This window comes from Tauraco erythrolophus, chromosome 3 (genome assembly GCF_009769465.1).
Source record: "Tauraco erythrolophus isolate bTauEry1 chromosome 3, bTauEry1.pri, whole genome shotgun sequence".
Lineage (NCBI taxonomy): Eukaryota > Metazoa > Chordata > Aves > Musophagiformes > Musophagidae > Tauraco > Tauraco erythrolophus.
In genome coordinates, this window is record NC_141467.1 from 20,343,917 (window position 1) to 20,364,566 (window position 20,650).

Genomic DNA, 20,650 nt, shown 5'->3' on the forward strand with positions numbered 1-20,650 from the left:
ATCTCCAGATTCACTCAGCAGAGCCCTCAGCAACAGCCAGCAGGTCTTGTTCTACCTCAATCACGTACATTTAAGAACACGACCCGGTATTCCTGAGGGATTACAATGGATGACTACTGAAGAAAAACTACTTGGAGACAAGGGTGTGACTTGTCAGCCATACTGGAAGAAGTTGGGGAACACAGACACATATTGCATAGCCAGCTTCATGAGCACAGCTGGAATTCAGATGTGTTTGACACAGCTTAGTAGCATTTCCAAAGGAGGGATTATGTGCTATTTCCTTAGAAGGTAGCTACTGTAGCCTATGACAAGATCATGGCTGTTATGGAAATGGCACCCCACTGAGGATACTGAGCACTCATTGCTTTTGCATTAAGGCAGCCTCTCCACGGAGACCCACCACACCTTAAAAAGTGATCATACAAAAAGCAAACAAAATAGTCCTTTAGAAACCCCCTCACTCACAACATACAAGAAAAGCTGACTCCCGTCAGCGATAAAAAAAAACAGCATTACTGAATATGGGAGCATGTGTTTGTACATCAGTGTTTTTAATACTGCATTGCAATGACAGGGGTGGGGCGTCCTTTCAGAAGAAGGCAGGGTTGGTGTGCTCTATAATACAGCGCTTGCAATGTCGTTTAACAAATCGTAGAGCATCCACAGAGACATCGCAGTCCTGCACATTCAACATCTGCAGGTCAAAACAGTTGGCAGCTACAATCTGCAGGCCCTGCCCAGTGATGCTCTCACATGATTTCAGGCTCAGGCGCTTCAGGTTGAAGCAGTTGAGGGCTAGAAACTCCAGGCCGGTGTCTGAGACCAGAGGGCACTTGCCAATGTCTAGCGATTTGAGTTTTGTGCAATTTTTGGCGAGGTACTCCACGCCGTGGTCCGTGATGCCCTCGCAGCCCCGCGCGTTGAGGTAGCGCAGCTTGCTGCAGTATTTGGCTATGTAACGGATGCCCACGTCTGTGATCCGGCCGCAGTGAGCGATGCTAAGGTATCGGAGGCGCGACTCCAGCTTGGCGATCTCCCGCATGCCGAAGTCACTGACGAAGCGGCAGTCGCTCACGCTCAGTTCCTTGATGGACGTGCAGTAAATCATCAGGTAGCGGAGACCCTCGTCGGTGATGCGGACACAGCGGCGCAGGTACAGGTGGGTCAGTTGAGTGCAGTGAGCGGCAATGGTGTGCAGTCCCTCGTCCTCCAGGACGAAGCAGTCTGTCATGTCCAAGTAGCGAATGGAGATTTGTTTCCCGTGTAAGGGAGACAGCTTGATGGAGGCTTCGCGAGTTAAGCTGATGCACGTTACTTTGGAGCAGCCTAAGTGGAAAAACACAGCGGATTTAAGCAAGCAGTAAAAACAAATCACACGGCAAGACCAGAAAGATGGGCATGAAATTGCACGCTGGAGGTGATGAAGATATCTTCGTGTTGCAAGAGCAGGATCATCTGACTGACTAGCCTGGATTTGCTGTGATGTGTCCCTACACCAGAGGAAATAATAAACTCCACTGGAGCTAATGAGGTTGCTTTGGGATTTGGAGCAGCATCAAAGTGACAGACTGATTTTGTCCATACCCCAAACGTAAAATGATGGTCCTAGGTTTATCTAGGGACAGTCTATGGTCTGTTACTGCAATATAAATCCAGTGACAATTTGAGAAAATGGTACTACATGACAACCAAAGTAGCTTTTTGATCAGAAGCAGTCTCATTGCTGACTGGCTGAATTTGTAAACCAACCTCAGAAGCTCTTTCACCATTCAACCCCATTATGAAAAAGACAAACCCCACCCACTCTCCAGAAAACATTTGGAGAACAGATGTGAATCCAGCCCCAAGCCTGCAATGTGGGAAGGATGCAAAACTATGGCAAGACTGTGTGTTTGCAAAAGGGTGGAGATACGGGTAACCTAAGGAGAATGGGGAGAGTCAGCAGGAGCCAACAGACTGGTAAGGGCATGAGAGGACATGGACAGATGCAGGAAAAAACTGTTTCAAGTGAGAAAGTCTGGCTATTAATGGAAGTGGCTAGACTAGAGGAGAAACACCAGACCTTACAAGGAAAGATAAAGAGCTAGATTAAAGGGAAAAACACGATCACAGACTCCCCCCATTTTTAACCTCCACTCTGTGCGTGGTGGTGAAGGAAAGCTTTTTTGGAAAGTTTTGTTTCTGCTGCACTGCAAACTGGCAGTCTTGGGCTCCTGAAGGGAAATTCTTCTCTGTGCCAAGTCCAGCTGGGGACATTGCACTAGCATAGTTAGAAAGAGCTGCAAGGGAGAAGGGAGGGTCTACCTGTTAGTGATCAAGGCCCAACAGTTTTAGCCATAATGTCTACTCAGACAAATTCTGCAGTTTATGCCTAAAGACATGCCCTCAGGTAGGGATAAAAGGAGCTTTTCTGTATTGCTGAAACAGTAGCCAACAGGGATGAAGTGACCCATGAAAAGCAAGAGACATTAGCATGATGACCTTAGACCTGCGTGTATCAGAAAAGCTGCACAAATCCTGGAGTCTGGAAGTAAAGAGCATGACAATGTATGGAGACCGCGTCAAAAACTCAAATGACTCAAACCTATACCACTTGATACAACAGCTTCTCATTTAGAGGTTTATTGGAAGGTATGAATATGCTTCAGTTCTTAAAAACAAAAAGTAAAATAAATCCCTTCAGATAATCCAGTAGGATCACACAAAGGCTGTAAGAAGCGTGGGATGTGGACTTGAAACAGTTTGTTGCCTGCGATTAGACTTCTACATTCATCACTTGAATTTGCAGCTGGATTTTTAATTTAGGTTTCAAATCATTTGAACAGATGCTCATTTTACCTTAGGCCTCACACAATGAAATGGGCAAATTGTCCACAGGTCAAGCAGAAACTCTGGGACCTTGAAGCAAAGCACTTTGTTCAATGAACAACATTATCTTAAAACTGAATGCTGCTATTTCCTCTTCAGACTGTGTTATAGATCCTTCTATGTTATGGTGCAACCTTTGGAGATACATTTGCCCTCAAATAAGTACTGCATACACGGTCAACAATGCAAAGTGACTTTTCTAAAAGGAAGCACTACAATACTAATGGTGTAAAAATTTCACCCCTAATATGTTCTTTGGAGTAGGTGATACAAAATGCACCACAGGAGTTCTCATCCTTGAGCTGGGTTTCCACAGAAGCAGCTGGCACCTAGGCAGGGTTCTGCTGGACCTGATGTAGCTGTCACTATTGTTTTTGCCCGAGGAGGTTGCTGGATTAACAAGTCAGTCTGGATATTTTACACGCTGACCAGAATTCAATTTTAAAATCCTGCTAAGTGAAAATGAAGGGTTCATGAGGCCAAGGAGAATGCTCTGTCTGCTGAGGATCCAAGAAGGGGGAACGTTTTAATGACCACAATTGGAAAGTGAATGCATTAGAAGTCTCGCAGCAGGGTTGGAGTCACTTACATCAGTGTGTGATCACTGTTTTGACAAGCTCACCATTGCCTTGTCTAGTTACTTTGGCTACACTGTAAAATATTTCATGGGAAGGATACTCAAAATGGTTTCACCAGAAAAAGACTCCATGTTGATATTGAACTGCTTGATTATTAGGCAAAATGACAGGTTCCTGGGTCTGCGACAATTTTTCTGTCCTAAATAATAAAAAATGTAAAAACAAAGCTCTTGTAATGGAATTTTCCATAAAGTAAGTATAATTGATTTTTAAAATAGAGGAGGAACTTCCAAACAGATTGAAAAAAATGTTGGCTAGCATGTTAGATAATAACTTGCAGTCAAGCTCAACCAACTTCTAGAGATATCTCAGACCTGCCCACAAAGTGGATGCTGAGAGTGACAGAACTTACATTGTGGAAAACTCTGAAAGTTAATATGAACATCTGGTTTTGACATTAAAGATTTTGGTACATTATTGCTGGCAAGTAACCATCCAAGGAGGAGAGGGATTCAACTAGATGTACAACTGTGAACTGTGTTTTAATTAACTAGCTACAAGTATAGCATTATTCCCCAGCACATGTACCCAACTTCTCTTGCTCAGTACGAAACCAAACCAATGAACAACTTCAAGTCCCGAGAATTGCTTGAGTGTGTAGGTGCAAGCCTTGTCCTCCTAACTACAGACAGAAAGAGGGGAAAATGGAATCCTGCTTCTAAAACACCCTCCAAGATTACTCACATCAGAAAGAAAAAAGTGGACTCAAAACAACATCTCAGAGATCAATTATCCTCAATTCATATGCAAGCAGATGCAGCAAAAGCCATGTCTGAACCCAAACACCTTGTCTTCTGAGCATGTTCAAAACCAGAATTTTTCCCTCATCTGATCCAAAAAGAAAGGACAACTTAGAAAAACATGAGATTAAAATTACTTTCCTGTCCCGCTGACAAGAGAAAATTCAAAGGCGGGTATTTTACTCGCGCTCTACACACTTTGGACCAAACTGATGAGCTCTTAGAGACAGACACCATCTTCTAGATCTGAAAGTAACACGCTTGGAGAAACCACAAATGAAGACAGACTCCAAAAGAATCTGTTTCAAGACCTGGTATCATCTTCTTATTTTCCCTGCTTTTGAAAAAGTCACCTTCGGTCTACAGCATATCTATCAGTAGGAGCTGTGGACCAAAGCGTTTTCAGCAACCGACATGGAAAGCTCCAAGTGCACTCAGGGTGTCAGCTAACAGACTAGTGCGCCAAGGCAGGTCATCTTCAGTTCAGCAATTCTGCTTGTCCTGTCTCTCCAGGCCACTTGAGCCACTCAACTCTCCATGCCATCCTAGAGGATGCAGTAAGAAAAGCATAAATATACCAGGGATACAGACAACCTTCAAAGTGATACGTAGCTCTAGGTCTAAATCACACAGGCACATACATTTTCTCCTGGTGTAGGAGATGCTTCAGCCTGAACATGTTGTTAGCAATCCAGAGCTAACATCAGTAGGTACTGACAGTAAGTAATTCATACGCAAGGTCATTGCAAATAGATTCCATGGGACAGGACTCTCATGGAGTCCCGCAGAGACTCCTTACCACCTGGCAGTTTCAGAGAACAATCTCAAAAAGTGAATAATTCTGATTTGTTGATATTTGTTTTGATGTCTTCCATGACATTCTGCCATCCTAGGAATATCAGGTTGGATAAATAATCAGGTTGGATAATATCATCGTTGGATAAATCAGCTAAAAAAAAAAAAAAAAAGCAGAAAAAAGAAAGCAAATGAGTATACACCAGATAGGCAGCCTTTGAAAAATCAGTTTATCTGGGTAGCAGACTCAGTAGCATTGCCTTCTATCCCCACTTCATCTTGCTTGTTGCCATTCTCTGCAATGGCAAATCTGGTCCAGCTGATTAATAAAAACATTAGACTAATAACAAATGAGATCACAAAATAAGCACTGAACATAAAAATTATTTCAGCGCTCTGCTTAGCTACATCCTTTCCGCTAAGTGCCAGCCTATTTGCAGAGAGGAAATTCTGTGTGGCTGACCTTGGGAATAAACATCTTGTTTCCCCAGAGAAGGTCTGAGGAAAACTGTCTAAAATACACTACTAAAAAAAAAAAAAAGTCCAAACTAGCGAAGTCTGGTTAAAATAGCAATGGAAACAAGGGGACCTTGAAGCTTAGCTAAGGATGACAATTGATATTTACAACCAGACAAAAGCCTAGCACTGATTCTGAGCTCCTCCTTGATTCATTTAGCAGACTACAGATATCTACATATATATATAAAATCTACACGCAAATTTTATATATATATGAAAAATAAAACAAATTTTGCTGAAGTAACCAGCCTTCATCATCCGATGTAGCACTGACTGCAACGTGGGCCCTTGTAAGGATGCTTTGTGCAAAAATCTAGAAAAACCACTCATGCTGTTTGAACGGGCCATCTCTGCTGGCTCGTCTCCATCGGAGGAAGCCTGGCCACTCAACAAGTGCTGTTGGCATTTGGGGCATTAAGATTCTAGTGCTGCCTGTCTCACCACTGCAGTGTTAGCAGACTGGCATTCCTACTTTGAAACACCACACAGAAAGGGAAAGCATGCTGTTGTGGGGCCAGGTGGTTGACAAGCATGAGACTTTTAGAATCGGAGGCACCCGTGTTGAAATATTTCCTGTTACCTGACACATCCAAGTGTTCCAGGTTTGGGCACAGTGACACGACATCAAAGACCGCCTCATTGGAGATGTTGTAACAGCCAGACACCTCCAGCCTCCTCAGTTCTGGACAGCACTGGGCAATGGTGTAGAGTCCTCTGTCTGTGAGCCGCCTGCAGCCACTAACAATTACCGTCTCCAACATGAGACATACGTTGGGGGTATCCTGACAAAGCCTCCGGGTCAGCACTTTAAGAGCCCTGTCTACGTTGATTGTCTCGCCGGTCAGGCGAATAGTCCTCCAAAGTCGGGGGTCCCAGGCAAGGTTATACCAGCGGCGGCACACACGGGCACAGCGGCACAGCTGGTTGGTGGGCAGGAAGGAGAATATCTGGACCATGGAGTGGTCGGGCAGCCGGTCTATGTTGGCCTGTTCCTTCTGGTGCTTGGACGCCAGCCGGATGAGAGGATGAGTGAGACGGGTTGGAGGTGGCGAGTGGACCATGGCAACAGTTTCCCCAGTGACTGAGGATGAAGACGTCGACGACCCTCTGCCATTCTGGAAACCAGGGGAATTCGGTGGAAATATTAATGCTGGACTGGGTGTGCTGAGCGTCCGCATGCTCAGGTCAGAGTCTGGAAGACAAAACACAACTTCAGTAAGCAGTAGGCGGACACAGAGCGCTCTGCGCATCACCCCGTTAGCAGAAACCCCGCTAGCCCATTTCTTAATGGAGCATGGTGGGCTTTGGGGTTTATCGGGGGTTAAGCAGTCATTTTTACAAGTGAGAGTGAGAAAACATGTATTTCAAAATGTATCTCGGAGTAAACTCTGAAAACACGGTTCACCTTAATGTCGGGTACATGGCAGAGATGCACCCCTAGCTGCGCCATCAAAGCCATGCTAGCAAAGAAGGGGCTGCTGGTCTGAGCCCTGTAATGAAGAGGAGATGGCAGTGGAAGTCCAGGCATTTTAACTCCTTATACTCTCAACCAGGCACTGCAAGAAGTGACTGCATTTGAGTCACAGGCTTCTTAATAGACAGTAACTGCCCATAACCTTGGCACTACCTAGGCAGCTGTGAGCTGTTAGGAGAGGAATACTGTGCTCCTCCACCTCTCAGCTTCTTCAGCCATCAGTGGGTGGCCAAAGAAGAGCTCACTTCCTTCACCTGACTGGGCAGATGGGAAAAGCACAATCCTGTACACTTGCTTTCATGGTATCATTAAAGAAATTCATTTTTCATTCATGCAAATTGGGACTCAGTAGTTCAACCAAAAGCCCAGTGACCAGCTCTTGAAGGGAGGTTGGCTGTGCCTCCTCATGTACACCCAGTGTCATGGTTTGAAGTGGGGGGGGAGGTCCGGGTGGCAGAAGCTGCCCATCACACCGGACTCCCATCCCCCTCGGGGCTTGAGCCAATCGGCGCCTCTGCGAATTGCCCTATTTACGTCGGACAAAGGAACCGGAAAGGTGTGCCTGTGCCCAGGAGCGAGGAGAAGGGAGGGGGGCACAGCCCCCGCTCCCGGCTCCCGGCCGGGCCGGCGGCCTGGGCCGGTGCCCGCTCCGTGCCGGTGCCCACCCCGTTGAGGATGGCGGCGGCGGAGCCGCTTGGGGAACTCGGGGAGAGCCCCGCTGCCGGGGCGCCCACCGGGCCGAGTTCACCCAGACAGGACTGAAATCTAAGAGAAACGGCCACACAGATAAGAGGTCAGTGAAGATGGAACGGAACAACGTGTGCCGCAGCTGAGTCCCCCTTGCCAGCAGCCCCTTTGCAAACAGTCCTCGGTGGAGCAAGCAGAGACCCACTCGCAGCCCGTGGATGACCCACGTCGAGAAGAGATGCCAGAGCCCGAGCACGGTACGCATCTACAGTCCGTGGGATGATCCCCGCCGATGGGGAGGTGCTTCGTTAAAGGAGATGCCTGAGCCTGAGACTATTGTGAATCATGGGCACAGGTCGAGGCGCATTTTAAGCATTTTATGCATTTACGCATCTAAGTCTGTACGGAGGCGCATTTCAGGTCGATATGACGACCCACGCCGGAGCGCATTTACAGTCTGTATGACGACCCACGCCAGAGCGAGTGGCTACAGCTCCTTAAAAGCCCAGGACTGGTAAAGCCCGCACTTGGGGCAAATCCGATGGGGTAAGGATTTGCCTCCTAGCGGGCAGGATTCACACTTTCTCCATGAGTAGGGGATCCACTGGATCAAGGGACAATGGTGTAAGGACTCCTTTTCCTTTAAGAGAAGCGGCAGTAACAACTTGGAATGAACTGACCTGCACTCCCCCATTCCCTGCCCCCCTGCGCTGCTGGGGGGAGGAGGTAGAGCTGGGAAGAAGAGGCAAAAGTGTGTGTGTGTGGGGGGGGTGTTGTGTTGTTTTTAAGACCTGGCCTTGTTTTCTTGTTATCCTCTTAAGTAACCGTTTTTGTGTGCTTTTCTCTTTCTAGGTAGCTGTTAATAAATAGTTTTGCTTTAAAAAAAAAAGCCTCTTTTGCTTGGGACCGTGGTTGGTGGGTGCTCCTTTGTTCCTGTCTCGACCCCCAGCTCTTTTATTACATTTTTCTCCTCTCCATTTTACTGGGGTGGGAGAGCTGCGTGGGGTTTAGTTGCCAGATCGGCCTAACCCACGACACCCAGAAAGCACTCCTTTCCAATGGACTAAAGTGAACTTCAGTTGGATTTGAAAAAACAAACCTAGAAAAATAAGTGTCGAAGAAATAGCATGCCTGGAAACTTGTTACAGAGCTGTTGCACAACATTTACACATTCTTTTTTCTAGGGCTAATTGTCATGCTGGAAGCAGCCAATCCAAAAAAACCCACACAAAACAATTTGCTACTTCTTTATCTTCTTTGTTTCACTTTACTGCAAAAAGCAGGCACAAAAATAAAGGGCCTCTGCTACTAAGAAAGATTGCCTTTGCTGTAAGATTATTTCAACTGTTTTCCCTTTGTGCTGACATTGCTGCCTACAAGTCATTTCCAATCCTGTTCCCCAACTCTTCAAGCAAAGCAAGTAAAAGAGTGGAAGACAACTAGGATATAATGTTGGTAGTCAAGCAAATGCCATGGCAATCCATTTAGAGACCCTGAGATATTTCAGCATCATGCTACACAAGGTGCAACCAGTGTATGAGAGAAGAATGCTGTTGCTGAGCCCACTCCTTCCATCCTCTCAGTACTGATCTCAACAGAAATTCTTTACAAAGGAACACACCATCCAGGGATGAATGCAGGAACCACAATTCAGTGCCCAGTAGAATAACAAATATCACAAATGGCATAAGAACAATGGTTTTAGAGCATCAAGCTTTCTACCATATCACATCATCTGCTATCACTTCAGTGTTCAGGAAAACTGAAAGCCATCTCCTTAAGTAACACTGACACTACAGCTCTGCGACTGTGACAGCAGAGGTAGGAGCTTAGCAGGGTAGAGCCAGAAACGCAATCAACAAACCTGCCCAAACCTGGGTTTAGGCAGACTTTTTAAACTAAGCACATTTCAGATGAATTTGATCAGTGTATTACACATTAATTTCCCCACCAAGCTTTTACTTAGCCCAGCACAGGCATGCTCTGATCTCACTAGTTTCAACAGTAGCAACCACAAGCCTGCACTTTCACAGCGTGTCTGCAAGGGAGGGAGGCACAACCATTTACCTGAAGAACCCAAGATGCGAAGTCCAGCAGCTTGCCCAAGATCACCTACTTCAGTTGCAGAGAGATCAAAATCATCATCTCGCACTGTGAAGGAAAAACCTACGCTACCCAACTCCTTCCCTCTTCCTCTTCTCTAACTCCTTCCCTCTTCCTCTTCTCTATCTTGTTTTACTTAGAAAGTAACTCGGCATTTCAGCAAGTGACAGGAAAAACATTTTCTTCAAGGCTTCTGAGTCTACACTATGGCTACACGAATCTAACCCAGGGATTTTATGTATTTTTGAGCAAGAACTGTATCTTGATGCAGAGTGGGTTTTGTAGACACTCTGCTCCCCTTTCAGACCTCCTAATACCCCCCTGGCAGCTATTGCAAATAATTGCATCGAGGAGTGTTATTTGGAAAGCGTCTGGTATACTCTGGTATTTTAAAAATGAGATTTACAGCTGGAGAGAAGAAAAAACAAAACACCAGCAGCAGCCAGACTCCTGCAGACAAGCCTTGACTCCACAGACCACTTAGGCAACAGTCCCCTAGATTAACTTCTGCAAGGACTTACCATATGTTTGACCTCCCTCACATTACCACCAAAACCAATGACAGTGCCTGAAGCTAAACACGTGCAGAAGATGTGGCAGACTTAGAGCCTTTGTTTTTTGCTCTTTTCTTGAGATTTTTAGACAAGAATGCTTCTAATACAAAAGAATACAGTTTTTTTTCAAGTGCTGGATGTATCTTCCACTACTACATACATTATTCCTCTCCGTTCCTTTTACTTTTTCATTTGCTTTGGGCTTTTTGTTTGTTTGGTTGTTGTTTGCTTGTTTTTTACACAAATCAGCACAAAAAGGGAAAACAAAATTATATAAATAAAACCCACAGAATGAACACTTGTTTCTACACCCCAAAATAGATGGAACTAAAATCAAAATGTTTCACTTTTTAACATCTGCTATAAACAATTTTTAGTACTGTGGGAATGATTACCTCCTGTAACACAGTCTCCCAGCATATTTTGAAAACATACATTTTTAGGCAGTTACTGTTGAAAACACCTAAAAATCTCTGCAGGGTTACATTCTTCCCTATTCTCCATTCCTACTTCAGTATAAAAAAGCATTTAATATTCCATGATTCTCCCCGTCTCCCCGGTGATCAAAGCACCAAGCTAATATGGCTAACCTCCACTCCTTTTGGACCAAAAATGACATTCCTTCCTCACTCCTGGGCACTCAGTGAATAATCAATACTTTAGACATTCTGGGTGCATAATCAAATACCAAAATGTGGTTTTAAACTTAGAGCTAAAAGAAGTTTGACCTTGTGTTTTATGCGTATGCTCCATGCTTGCTTCGTGGTCTCTTAATTCTCTTATTAGTATAGCCGTTCCAGATGTGCATCCTGTATTTCTTTTACCTTCAATCCTAAAGGTGCAGCATGTGAAACTTGCTCCCTCCACCTTTGGGACATGGACTTTCAGACAAACACACACACATACATATGCATGAGACCTGTCTCCCCACCCCAAAATAATTTGGAAAAAGACTGTAGTGTTGTCATTATGTTTAAACACGAGAGAGCGTTACTGGTCTGCTGAGCCCGTAATGCAATACGCTCTCAGATAGGAATTTTGCTGGTAGCTCAGCTGAACTCTGCACAGAGGTATTCCCATTTACTGTTTGTTGTACATCCCTAAGGGAAAAGAAAAAAATAGCAGGTGATTCCAGGAGCTTTTTGCCAGTAAAAATTTGGAAAGCTTTTTGCTAGCATTTAAGGTTTCAGCAAAACACTTGGTCTACTGTACATTTTCCAGGCTTTTCAAGTATTGCTGGGAGGAGCTTCCTACAGCACTATCTGAACCTCAGTAAGTGTTTCCTTCAAATTTTGCTCTTCACCTTTTACTGAGTGCTTCCTAATAGGCTGAGTCAGTCTGAGACAGGGCAACTTAACAACTGTGTGACATTAATAAGCACAACCATGGAAGTGCAAATGAAGTTACTTATTGCAGTTCTCAATACACATCTTTCCATGCACATGCCCTATAGAAGTATTTTTTTTCCTGAAAAAAACAATTGTTTACAAGCCTGAAATGCATCTTTACATTTTGCTGATCTCAGAAAGCAAAAAAACAAATTACAAAGTGGCCCCATGCTTCCCTCCCTACAACCTCTTTTGCCTCCCTGCTTACCAATCTTCTGTGCAAGATGCTTTTTATTAAAGCTTTGCTCAGGCTCAGAAAATTGTTTGTTGATGTAAGAGAAAATTTCTTAACGATCTTTAAAGAAATCTCCAAAGATGCGTGCCAGAAACAGAACTATAAAAGCTGACACAGAGGGAGAAAATGCACTGGAGGGAGTTTTCTTATTCCATTAGGAATCTGGTTTATTTCAAAGGATTTTTTTTTTTCAGTTTGGTTTCCCAATTAATACATACATCTGGGGAAAAAGAGCCTTACATACATATGATTGAAACCGAGATCTAGTTTCTGCTCCTGCTGGCATTGACAACAGTACACAGTCTCTGGTTTCAATACCGAGAGAGAAAACAATGTCACACTTTCATTAGACCAGCGACGCACACTAACATGGGACACCTGACGTCCTGATCCCAAGACAGACTTTTAAAAATTGAACCACTTTCAATGCTTAAAGTGTGACTCTGTTCAACTATACCTTCTGCTACGGCGTTGTGCATGTGCCTTTTTTAAAGTGAATCCTAGACCGAGCTCCTCGAGTTTACAAAATTAAAATCAAACTTTCAGTAAACATCAAGAAAACTTCAGATTATTACCTGACAACTAAAATAAATCTTTCATGCTTTCACCGCTCAGTCTTTTAGCAACACGTAAGGCAAGAACTAAACCAAACTATGTTTAGGCTCTGAAAAGTCAGTATAGCTGAGAAAAATAAAAAGCAATTGGCATTTTTGTCAGAACATTAGATGCAAAATAATGTGTGCAAGAAGTATTTAAGCATAGCACTGAAACGTCACTTACTTAGCATACCTTCATCAATAAGTGTTGCACTGATGTTACATATTTTACTCAGTGCAATGTGGGTATAGACTTCACATTTTTATCACGATACCATCAACTTTGCGCATGCCAAGGAAGTACTCCTCTTACAGAGACTGTGGAAAGTGGGGGCTTAATGGTTGTAGCAGATACAGTCTGCACTGCAGAGGGGAACAAAAGCAGCTGACAGGCTTCTACAGGGAGAAAACTGCGGGCTGATTCAAGGAGATACTCGTGAATTTGACAGACAGTTGTCAAACATGGCTGTATGCCCTTAGAGAAATAAGGAAAAGGAGCCAGCTAGGACAGCAGGCTACAACCGGACCATTTGCTTTCTAAGGCCCGGGGCACTAACCAAGTCTGTCTTTCACATCACAAACATCCCCAGGCTTTTCTGTCAGGCTAAGCTACCCTACTGACCTCACTTTCTCCCAGCTCCAGGAGCTGGAAGGAATCAGAGAGCCCATGATAGCAAAGAGGCAGCTGGAACAAAACTCACCACGCACCCTTGCATGGGGCTGCAGTGGTCAAGTACGCCAGAGGAAAAGGGTTGCTCAGCAGAGGTACCTACGTGATTTTGCAACCTTTTACAAGCAAGGACATACAGAATGAGAAATAGAGTTGGAAGAGCTCTCTTGGTAAGTACACCAAGTACACTTAAACCATCTCCAATGTGCATGTCTGCCTTGTTCTTAATTTCCAGGGACAGCTATTACTCAGCCCACTGAGGTGTCTGTTCCAGCGTTATCACCATATCAAGTTGCTAAGTTTTTCCTCTTACACAACTCATACAAGAAGCTGTTCCTTGCCACTCCGTAGTGTTGCAATGAACAAGAGTTCTCCATTCTTTGTGTAAGGATTTCTCATATGCATTTGCTCAAAGTTCAGTTCTTTCTTCCTAGTAATATTAGTAAAATTTACAGTTTATCCTAGTTTCTCCTCTAGATTTTCTTCAGTTTCTGTGTATTTCTCTTAAAGCACAATGCTCCTAACTGAGCACTGCTCTCCACCACACCTCACCAGCAGCGGCTAAAGTGGAGTCCTTCCCACCTATATTTCATGGAAATCACGTCAGCCTTCCAGATTTCAACAGCCTCAGAAGGATGATGCATTCAGTGTGTGATTTGACATATTGCCTGGATTCCCATGTGCCATACAATTGCCTGGCCATTTATTTTCTTCATCTGTGTTTATACAATCTATTCATCTTCCTCAAACCTGTCCCCTTAGAGCAGTATGTTTTCTCTCTCCTTAATCTTCTATTTTTTCAAAAGCTTACTAAGTACTGAGCAAACTTCTCAAACTGTGCTCATTTTCAGTTTTTCAAATATACTGCAGGTCCAGTGTCATAAATTTTAACCCATTCCTCTCTATATTGGTATTTTTGAGTCTCAGTTCGATTCAAACAGACAGCCTCTGGAGAGAGATGGGAAGTCTAGCAACCTATTGATGAACACAATAAGGTACAGCAGGGCAGATCGCCAAAAGGTCCTTCTTGAAACATCATCACAGTTGACAGATATTCAGCAGTAACTATGCAATATACTATTCCCCTTCAGTGGCCACCTTATGATGATTCCATTTAGTCTGTATTTCATCAGCTTGTTTCCAACACAGACATGCAAAAGTCTAGACAAACCTGAGATAGGTTACTTCTATTCACCAGTTTCCCTCTCACCAGACAATTTATTCTTACCAACACAGAAAAATAGATTGAAAAGTAAGGTCAAAGGAACAAAAAAACTTTGGCAAAGATGAATTCTTATCCTGTGAGATCTTGTAGTTCATGCAACTCTCTTGTTGAGAGCAAAGACCTGCGACAAAGCTAGATTTTTCAATGTAAGAATGAGCAGACTTGCAGCTCATGAAGTAATCGCATCCACATGCTCCTGGAAGGAACAATTCCACAGAACTTAAAATAACCTTTTATAGTTTTTAAAAATCTCCTATAGAATGTAACATGAAACTGTACCTATTGTACAAGACTAGAGGCATTGTTACAAGACCATGTGAAAGAGGGATATGTTAACCTGAATTTCAAGCCATTTCACAGTAGTTTCTATGCGACATTTTACACCTTGGATTATACTGGTGTAACTTCCCTGCGATTTCAAGCTCCAGTTTTTAGTCTATAAACTCTTCCACATACATTTGGAGACCTGATCTTGCATTCCTGGCTTATTCACACTAGATGCTTAAAGTCAAACAGCACTGCAAGTGAAGTAATCGTTACAGTTTTATTAAGCAAATAATTCTTCCTTACAATATATTTGTCAAAAGCTGGAACTAATTTGCCCCCTACTGACTTTGTCCCCTGCACACTTGGCAAGAATTAATTTTATCCCTGTATTTTTGAACAAAGCTGAAAATATGAAGACTGAGAGGAAAAAAAAAAAAAAGAAAAAAAAAGTAATGCACCTATTAATTTAAGACATCAAAGCATCTTAATTTTGTCTTTGGTACCACTGATGACACTAACACATCAGTTCTGAGAAAAGAGTTTGTCAGTGCATCATTGCTGGGAAATTACACAGATATAGATGGGATTGTGCATTTTTTCCACATTCAGTAAATATATAACCCCAAAATGAATTCCATATATGCTTAAATACAAGCTCTTCTTAAACCCCTTCAGGTCAGATCGTCTCCCAGCTCCTTGTGGTATGCCAGGGAGCTCCTCCAGCTGAGCTAGTTTATATCTACTTTAGCAAGGAATGCAGCCCAGAAAGAGGAGCTCTGTGGAGCAAAACTGTTACTGCTGAGAACCAAACATCCACAGGCCTGGGAAGCGGGTGTTCGTTTTCGGACAATGTCTAATTCCATCTCCAACCCTGAATGCTCAGTACGGATTGCCTTTGGTGCTTTAGGTGTCCTGCCAGAACATATTTTTTGCTTTAGTTTCACTTGAAACTAACTGGGTTCATACACCTTGTGGTGGTAACTAAAACATGGTAAGCAGGGACTAAGAGAGTTGTTTCAAGTGAGCTTCAGACCTGAACAAAAATGTTAACGTAGACGAACCCACTGGTCACTGAAGAACCCTCTGTCCACCTCCTCCAAACCCTGAGTTACCACCTCCCAACCTAACCCATGCTATCTAGAGGAAAGGCACCCTGGGTTCTCAGGACTCGATTGTCAACAGACAGGACACGTTGCATTTCATTGTCCCCCATTTTCAGGATTGCCACACCTATGCGGATCCAGTCCTTTGCTGTTCGATGCACTGCTTTGAAAGGTGTAAACCAATTGTATTTAAAATGAAAATAAGCATTTACAAGATGCTTATATGCTTGATATAAAAGCATCTTCTACATACAGGTTTAAGGTAAATAAGCCAACAAAGAGATAGCAAGTTTGCTTAATTTCAAAGTCATTCTAAAAAGCCTGCCATCCTCTCTCTCTCTCTCCACCTGACAAGCTGTTAGAAAATCTTATTTAACTCAGGAACTCCATCATGGTGAATACAAAAAACCTTCCCAATTCATTCAGAGAATGACTTGGTTCAGTGAAGCAGGCTTACAACTATGTTCTGCCTTTTTTTTTTTGAGTTACTCTAACATACTCCAAGGCCAAAATTTTGTCAGGTAAAACGCTTTTCTGCCTGACTAGGCAACATTACATTTCCTTGTTCCACTTTTTTAATATGTTGATCCTCATTTTTCATTTAAAACCCACTTTACATAAATATAGGTAATATGAGTGCTCATTGCTCAACACTGGCTCTCAAGCTACACATATGTGGCCAGAACCAGTGGCTTAGAGTGACACTGAGTTGGGGCAAACAGATCCTACTCTTGTCTTTGAATGATATGCTGACATGAAGTTTGCGTTGATGAAAATGGATCTTTGCAACTTATATAGAAGAGTGGAACAAATGCCTAATGGCTCCCAACTTCAAAATGCAGTCAGCTGCTCCAGTCAGCTGTAGCTGTTCCACTATTTCACCTCTCAAAAATGGGACAATTTGGAACAAAAGACGAATCAGTTTGCATTATTACAGAACAACTTCAAGTCAAGTTGCTGGGCATAAATTTATGGGAGGAAAACACTTTCAAAATCTCTAGTTGTTCACATGGATCAAAACCAAGAGGACCTGCAGAACTCTGAAACATAGTTCTGATAGATGCATGTTGCTCTAAACTGAAAATAAGTTTAGAGGAATGTTTGAAATGAATGAAAATAAGAAAGCAGAGGAATGTTTGCCTCTGGAGAAAGCTGACAATATAATCACTTCGTTGGGTAATAAAGATGACTCGCATCCAGTTGGTAGCAAACTCCACAGCAGACAAATAATTCCCCCAAGAATGACTGTTTCCAGTATAATATTCACCAAAAGTGAATTATTCATGTAAAAGAAAATTGTTTTTCATAATCAAATACTGGCATTTTAAAAGTGCACAACTCTCAGAAATGATTGCATTTCAAGTTGTCAGGGGATCCAGGACAGGACCTCCAAAATTGGAGAAGTAAATAGCAAGCAATAACCTAAACAGAAGCGCGAACAGTAGCGAGAGATTTAAAGCCACAAAGTTGTGCTTCTCTCTTAACACTCAAGTTTAGACGCTAAAGATTCATTAAATCAATGTAATTTAGAATAGTCAAAATATCCTTCCTAAAATAAATTCAGGCCTTGTAAACACAGGCTTTGCTGACAATCTGGGAAGAGATAATTTGCCAAATTATGGGACAGAGCTGTACACAGCACAAGAAGAGGCCTCTCTTTAAAAAAAACCAAAACACTCAAAATCAAATGAGAACGTAAAGAGAATCCCCACTCAGCTTGGTTCAGCCCAGCTCCTTCTGGATTGTCCTGTGAGATACCTGCAAGTGCCCACTCGATGTCCCGACTGAGGAGTCATAAATCAAAGCAGATGACATATCCCTCTACCAGCTAAGTTTTCAGTAAGGGAGTGATAATAAAACAGGAAAAAACGCTGCCAATAGAAAAGAGAACACAACTCTCTTCTGTAAAAACTGCTCAATTAGTGACCATGTCATTGCTCACTCCAGGGTGAGCAAGGTGAGCTCTTTTCAATCCTGTAGGACAATTACAGTGAGGTGGTAAGAGCTTTCCAGGCTTTACAAATCAGCAGAAGTGTTTACTCCCAGATAATGCTTTTGCAGACTAGGAGGGACTCCATCAAGAGCCCTGCCTGGGTCTGTAGGATGGCCACGGATTACATAAAATCAGCAGAATTGTGCAAAGTGTAACTGAAGGCCAACCTGCAACACCTGCTCCCGATCAGCTCAGATCCATTTTCACTTCAGTTTCCAAAGTTTATTTTCTTTCCCAGGAATGAGATTCCTTCAAAAGCACCTGCTAGCATCCTGGCAAGCATTCTCTCGTTTTGCAGGCAAATACCTCCTTTCTAGGGTTGCATTCCTCCTCCCTTTTGACACATGGCCAAACTGAGAAAGCAAAGCTGGTCTCCAGGGCTTTTTGAAGGAATGGTAGAAAACTTCACTTAATCCGCAGTTTTGCATTTCTTACAAATCCACAATGCTACCACTACGCTTACAGACAAAGGAATAAATTCAGCAAAGACCTGCACAAAGCCAGTTCCCCAACGAATCACCTTTGGGACCTGGGTGAGGGGAACACTTTGGAGGGGATGAAAGAAAAGAAACCCGGGACACCAGCACAATTTAACTTATCCAGCGCCTCTCTAACAGATACATAAACCGAGGATTTTTCATAATAAACACTTCATGTTATAAGAACCCTGGAGTGACAGTCAGCAGTCCCCTCTCCTGTTACAAACACACACGATATTCATCCAGTGATTCACTGAGCAAGCACATAGTGCTTATTCAGAACCACCAGGATTAAAATTTTGTTTACGGGAAATTCAGGAGTTAAGCTGGGAAAGAGACACGGCCACTGGCAGCTTTCTCCTACTAGAAAATGTAACTGGCTCAAGCCCAAATGCACTAAGTTACGTGGATTCCTGACCACCAGTGTGAAGCGGTCCCAGACTGTGTCAAAACAGATGGTCCTTGCAACTGCAGCCACCCTCTAAAACCCAGCCCCATCATCTGAGGTCCCACTTGCTGTGTCTGTGACTTGTGATGTATAAATTGCAGATTGCTATTTATAAGCAATAGCATATGGTAATCTGACATTTCAGGAGTATCAGATATACTCACATGCAAGTAAATCAAGAATTCAGCACTCAGCATTTACAGCAACTTCAATAACTTCTCAGTCTTCTGAAAGCCATGATAAATAATTGCCTCATTGTGCATAAAATATTAACTGACTGTAATTATTCCTTTTTAATTCATTGTGATTTCAATTTACTGAAATGAGATAAACAAAATTATTCACTGATTGTTTTCATGTCAATTTGATTTCACTAAATCAGAACCAATATACGGAAAACGAAAATGTCACATTTGCATTTAGACAATCTCTGAAAGAGTTGTTGTTCAAAGTAGAAACTCTGGCATTATCCAAATTTTTCAGCCTCTTATTTTTCATGTTAACCTAACCTAATTATATTAAACATCATCACTGGTCTACCTGTATATGCAATTTCACATTTATCCTCAGATTTAGTATCACCAGCTTATGGCGATATCATAGGGAATAGACTTAAAGACAGGACATCAGCAGCAGCATTTGCAATCAAGAAATATTTGGCATCTTGACAAAAGAGAAACTCCCTTTTCTTTACAAAGCCCAAGAAAAAAGTGAATCTGGCAGAGTGATCTCATAAATATACATAAATACCTGATGGGACAGTGTACTGCACACAGAGCCAGGCTCTTTTCAGTGGTGCTCAGTGACAGGACCAGAGGCAATGAGACTATAACACAGGAGGTTCCCTCTGAACATCATCAGGAAACACTTACTGTGAGGGTGACTGAGCACTGTCACAGGTGTCCCACAGAGGTCGTGGAGTCTCTGTCCCTGGAGATATTCAAAAGCTGTCTCAACACGGTCCTGGTCAACTGGCTCTAGGTGGCCCTGCTTGAGCAGGAGATTTGGACCAGAGGACATCCAGAGATCCCTGCCAAACTTGATCATTCTGTGATTCTATGAAATAACTCTAATATATCTTCTACAAAGACCATACAAAGTTCAAGTCCCACTTTCAAACAGCACTGAATGAACCTTTGCACTATGGTTCCAGGCATCAATCTCCCATCATGGGGATAGAATCATAGAATCATAGAATGGTTAGGGCTGGAAGGGACCTTCAAAGGTCATCTAGTCCAACCCCCCTGCAAGGAACAGGGATATCTCCAACTAGATCAGGTTGCTCAGGGCCTTGTCCAACCTGGCCTTGAACGTCTCCAGGGATGGAGCATCCACCACCTCTCTGGGCAACCTGTTCCAGTGTTCTACCACTCTCATAGTAAAAAATTTTTTCCTAATATCCAACCTGAACCTACCTCCCTCTATTTTAAAACCATTACCCCTTGTCCTATCATAACTGGCCCTCCTGAACAGCCTCTCCCCATCTTTCCTGTAGGCCCCCTTGAGGTACTGGAAGACCACTATAAGGTCATCCTGGAGCCTCCTCTTCTCCAGGCTGAACAGCCCCAACTCTTTCAGCCTGTCCTCATAGGAAAGGTGCTCCAGCCCTCTTATCATCTTCGTGGCCCTCCTCTGGACCCTCTCCAACTGGTCCATGTCCTTCTTATGTTGGGGGCTCCAGAACTGGACGCAGTACTCCAAGTGAGGTCTCACAAGGGCAGAGTAGAGGGGGAGAATCACCTCCCTTGACCTGCTGGCCACGCTCCTCTTGATGCAGCCCAGGACGCGGTTGGCCTTCTGGGCCGCAAGAGCACATTGCCGGCTCATATTGAGCTTCTCGTCCACCAGTACTCCCAAGTCCTTCT

General features: G+C 43.4%; 1 protein-coding gene across 2 annotated transcripts in view; it reads right to left on the reverse strand.

Moving 5' to 3' along the window:
* Nucleotides 1-592: 592 nt before the first annotated feature.
* Nucleotides 593-20,650, reverse strand: part of FBXL7 (F-box and leucine rich repeat protein 7) — a 233,424-nt gene continuing 213,366 nt past the window's right edge. For both annotated transcript variants that reach the window (XM_086609037.1, XM_086609038.1), the window contains 2 exons: nt 6,144-6,755; nt 593-1,329 (listed from right to left, as the gene is read on the reverse strand). In XM_086609037.1, the coding sequence (XP_086465163.1) occupies nt 593-1,329; nt 6,144-6,755 (1,349 nt within the window). The remainder of the gene's footprint in view (nt 1,330-6,143; nt 6,756-20,650) is intronic.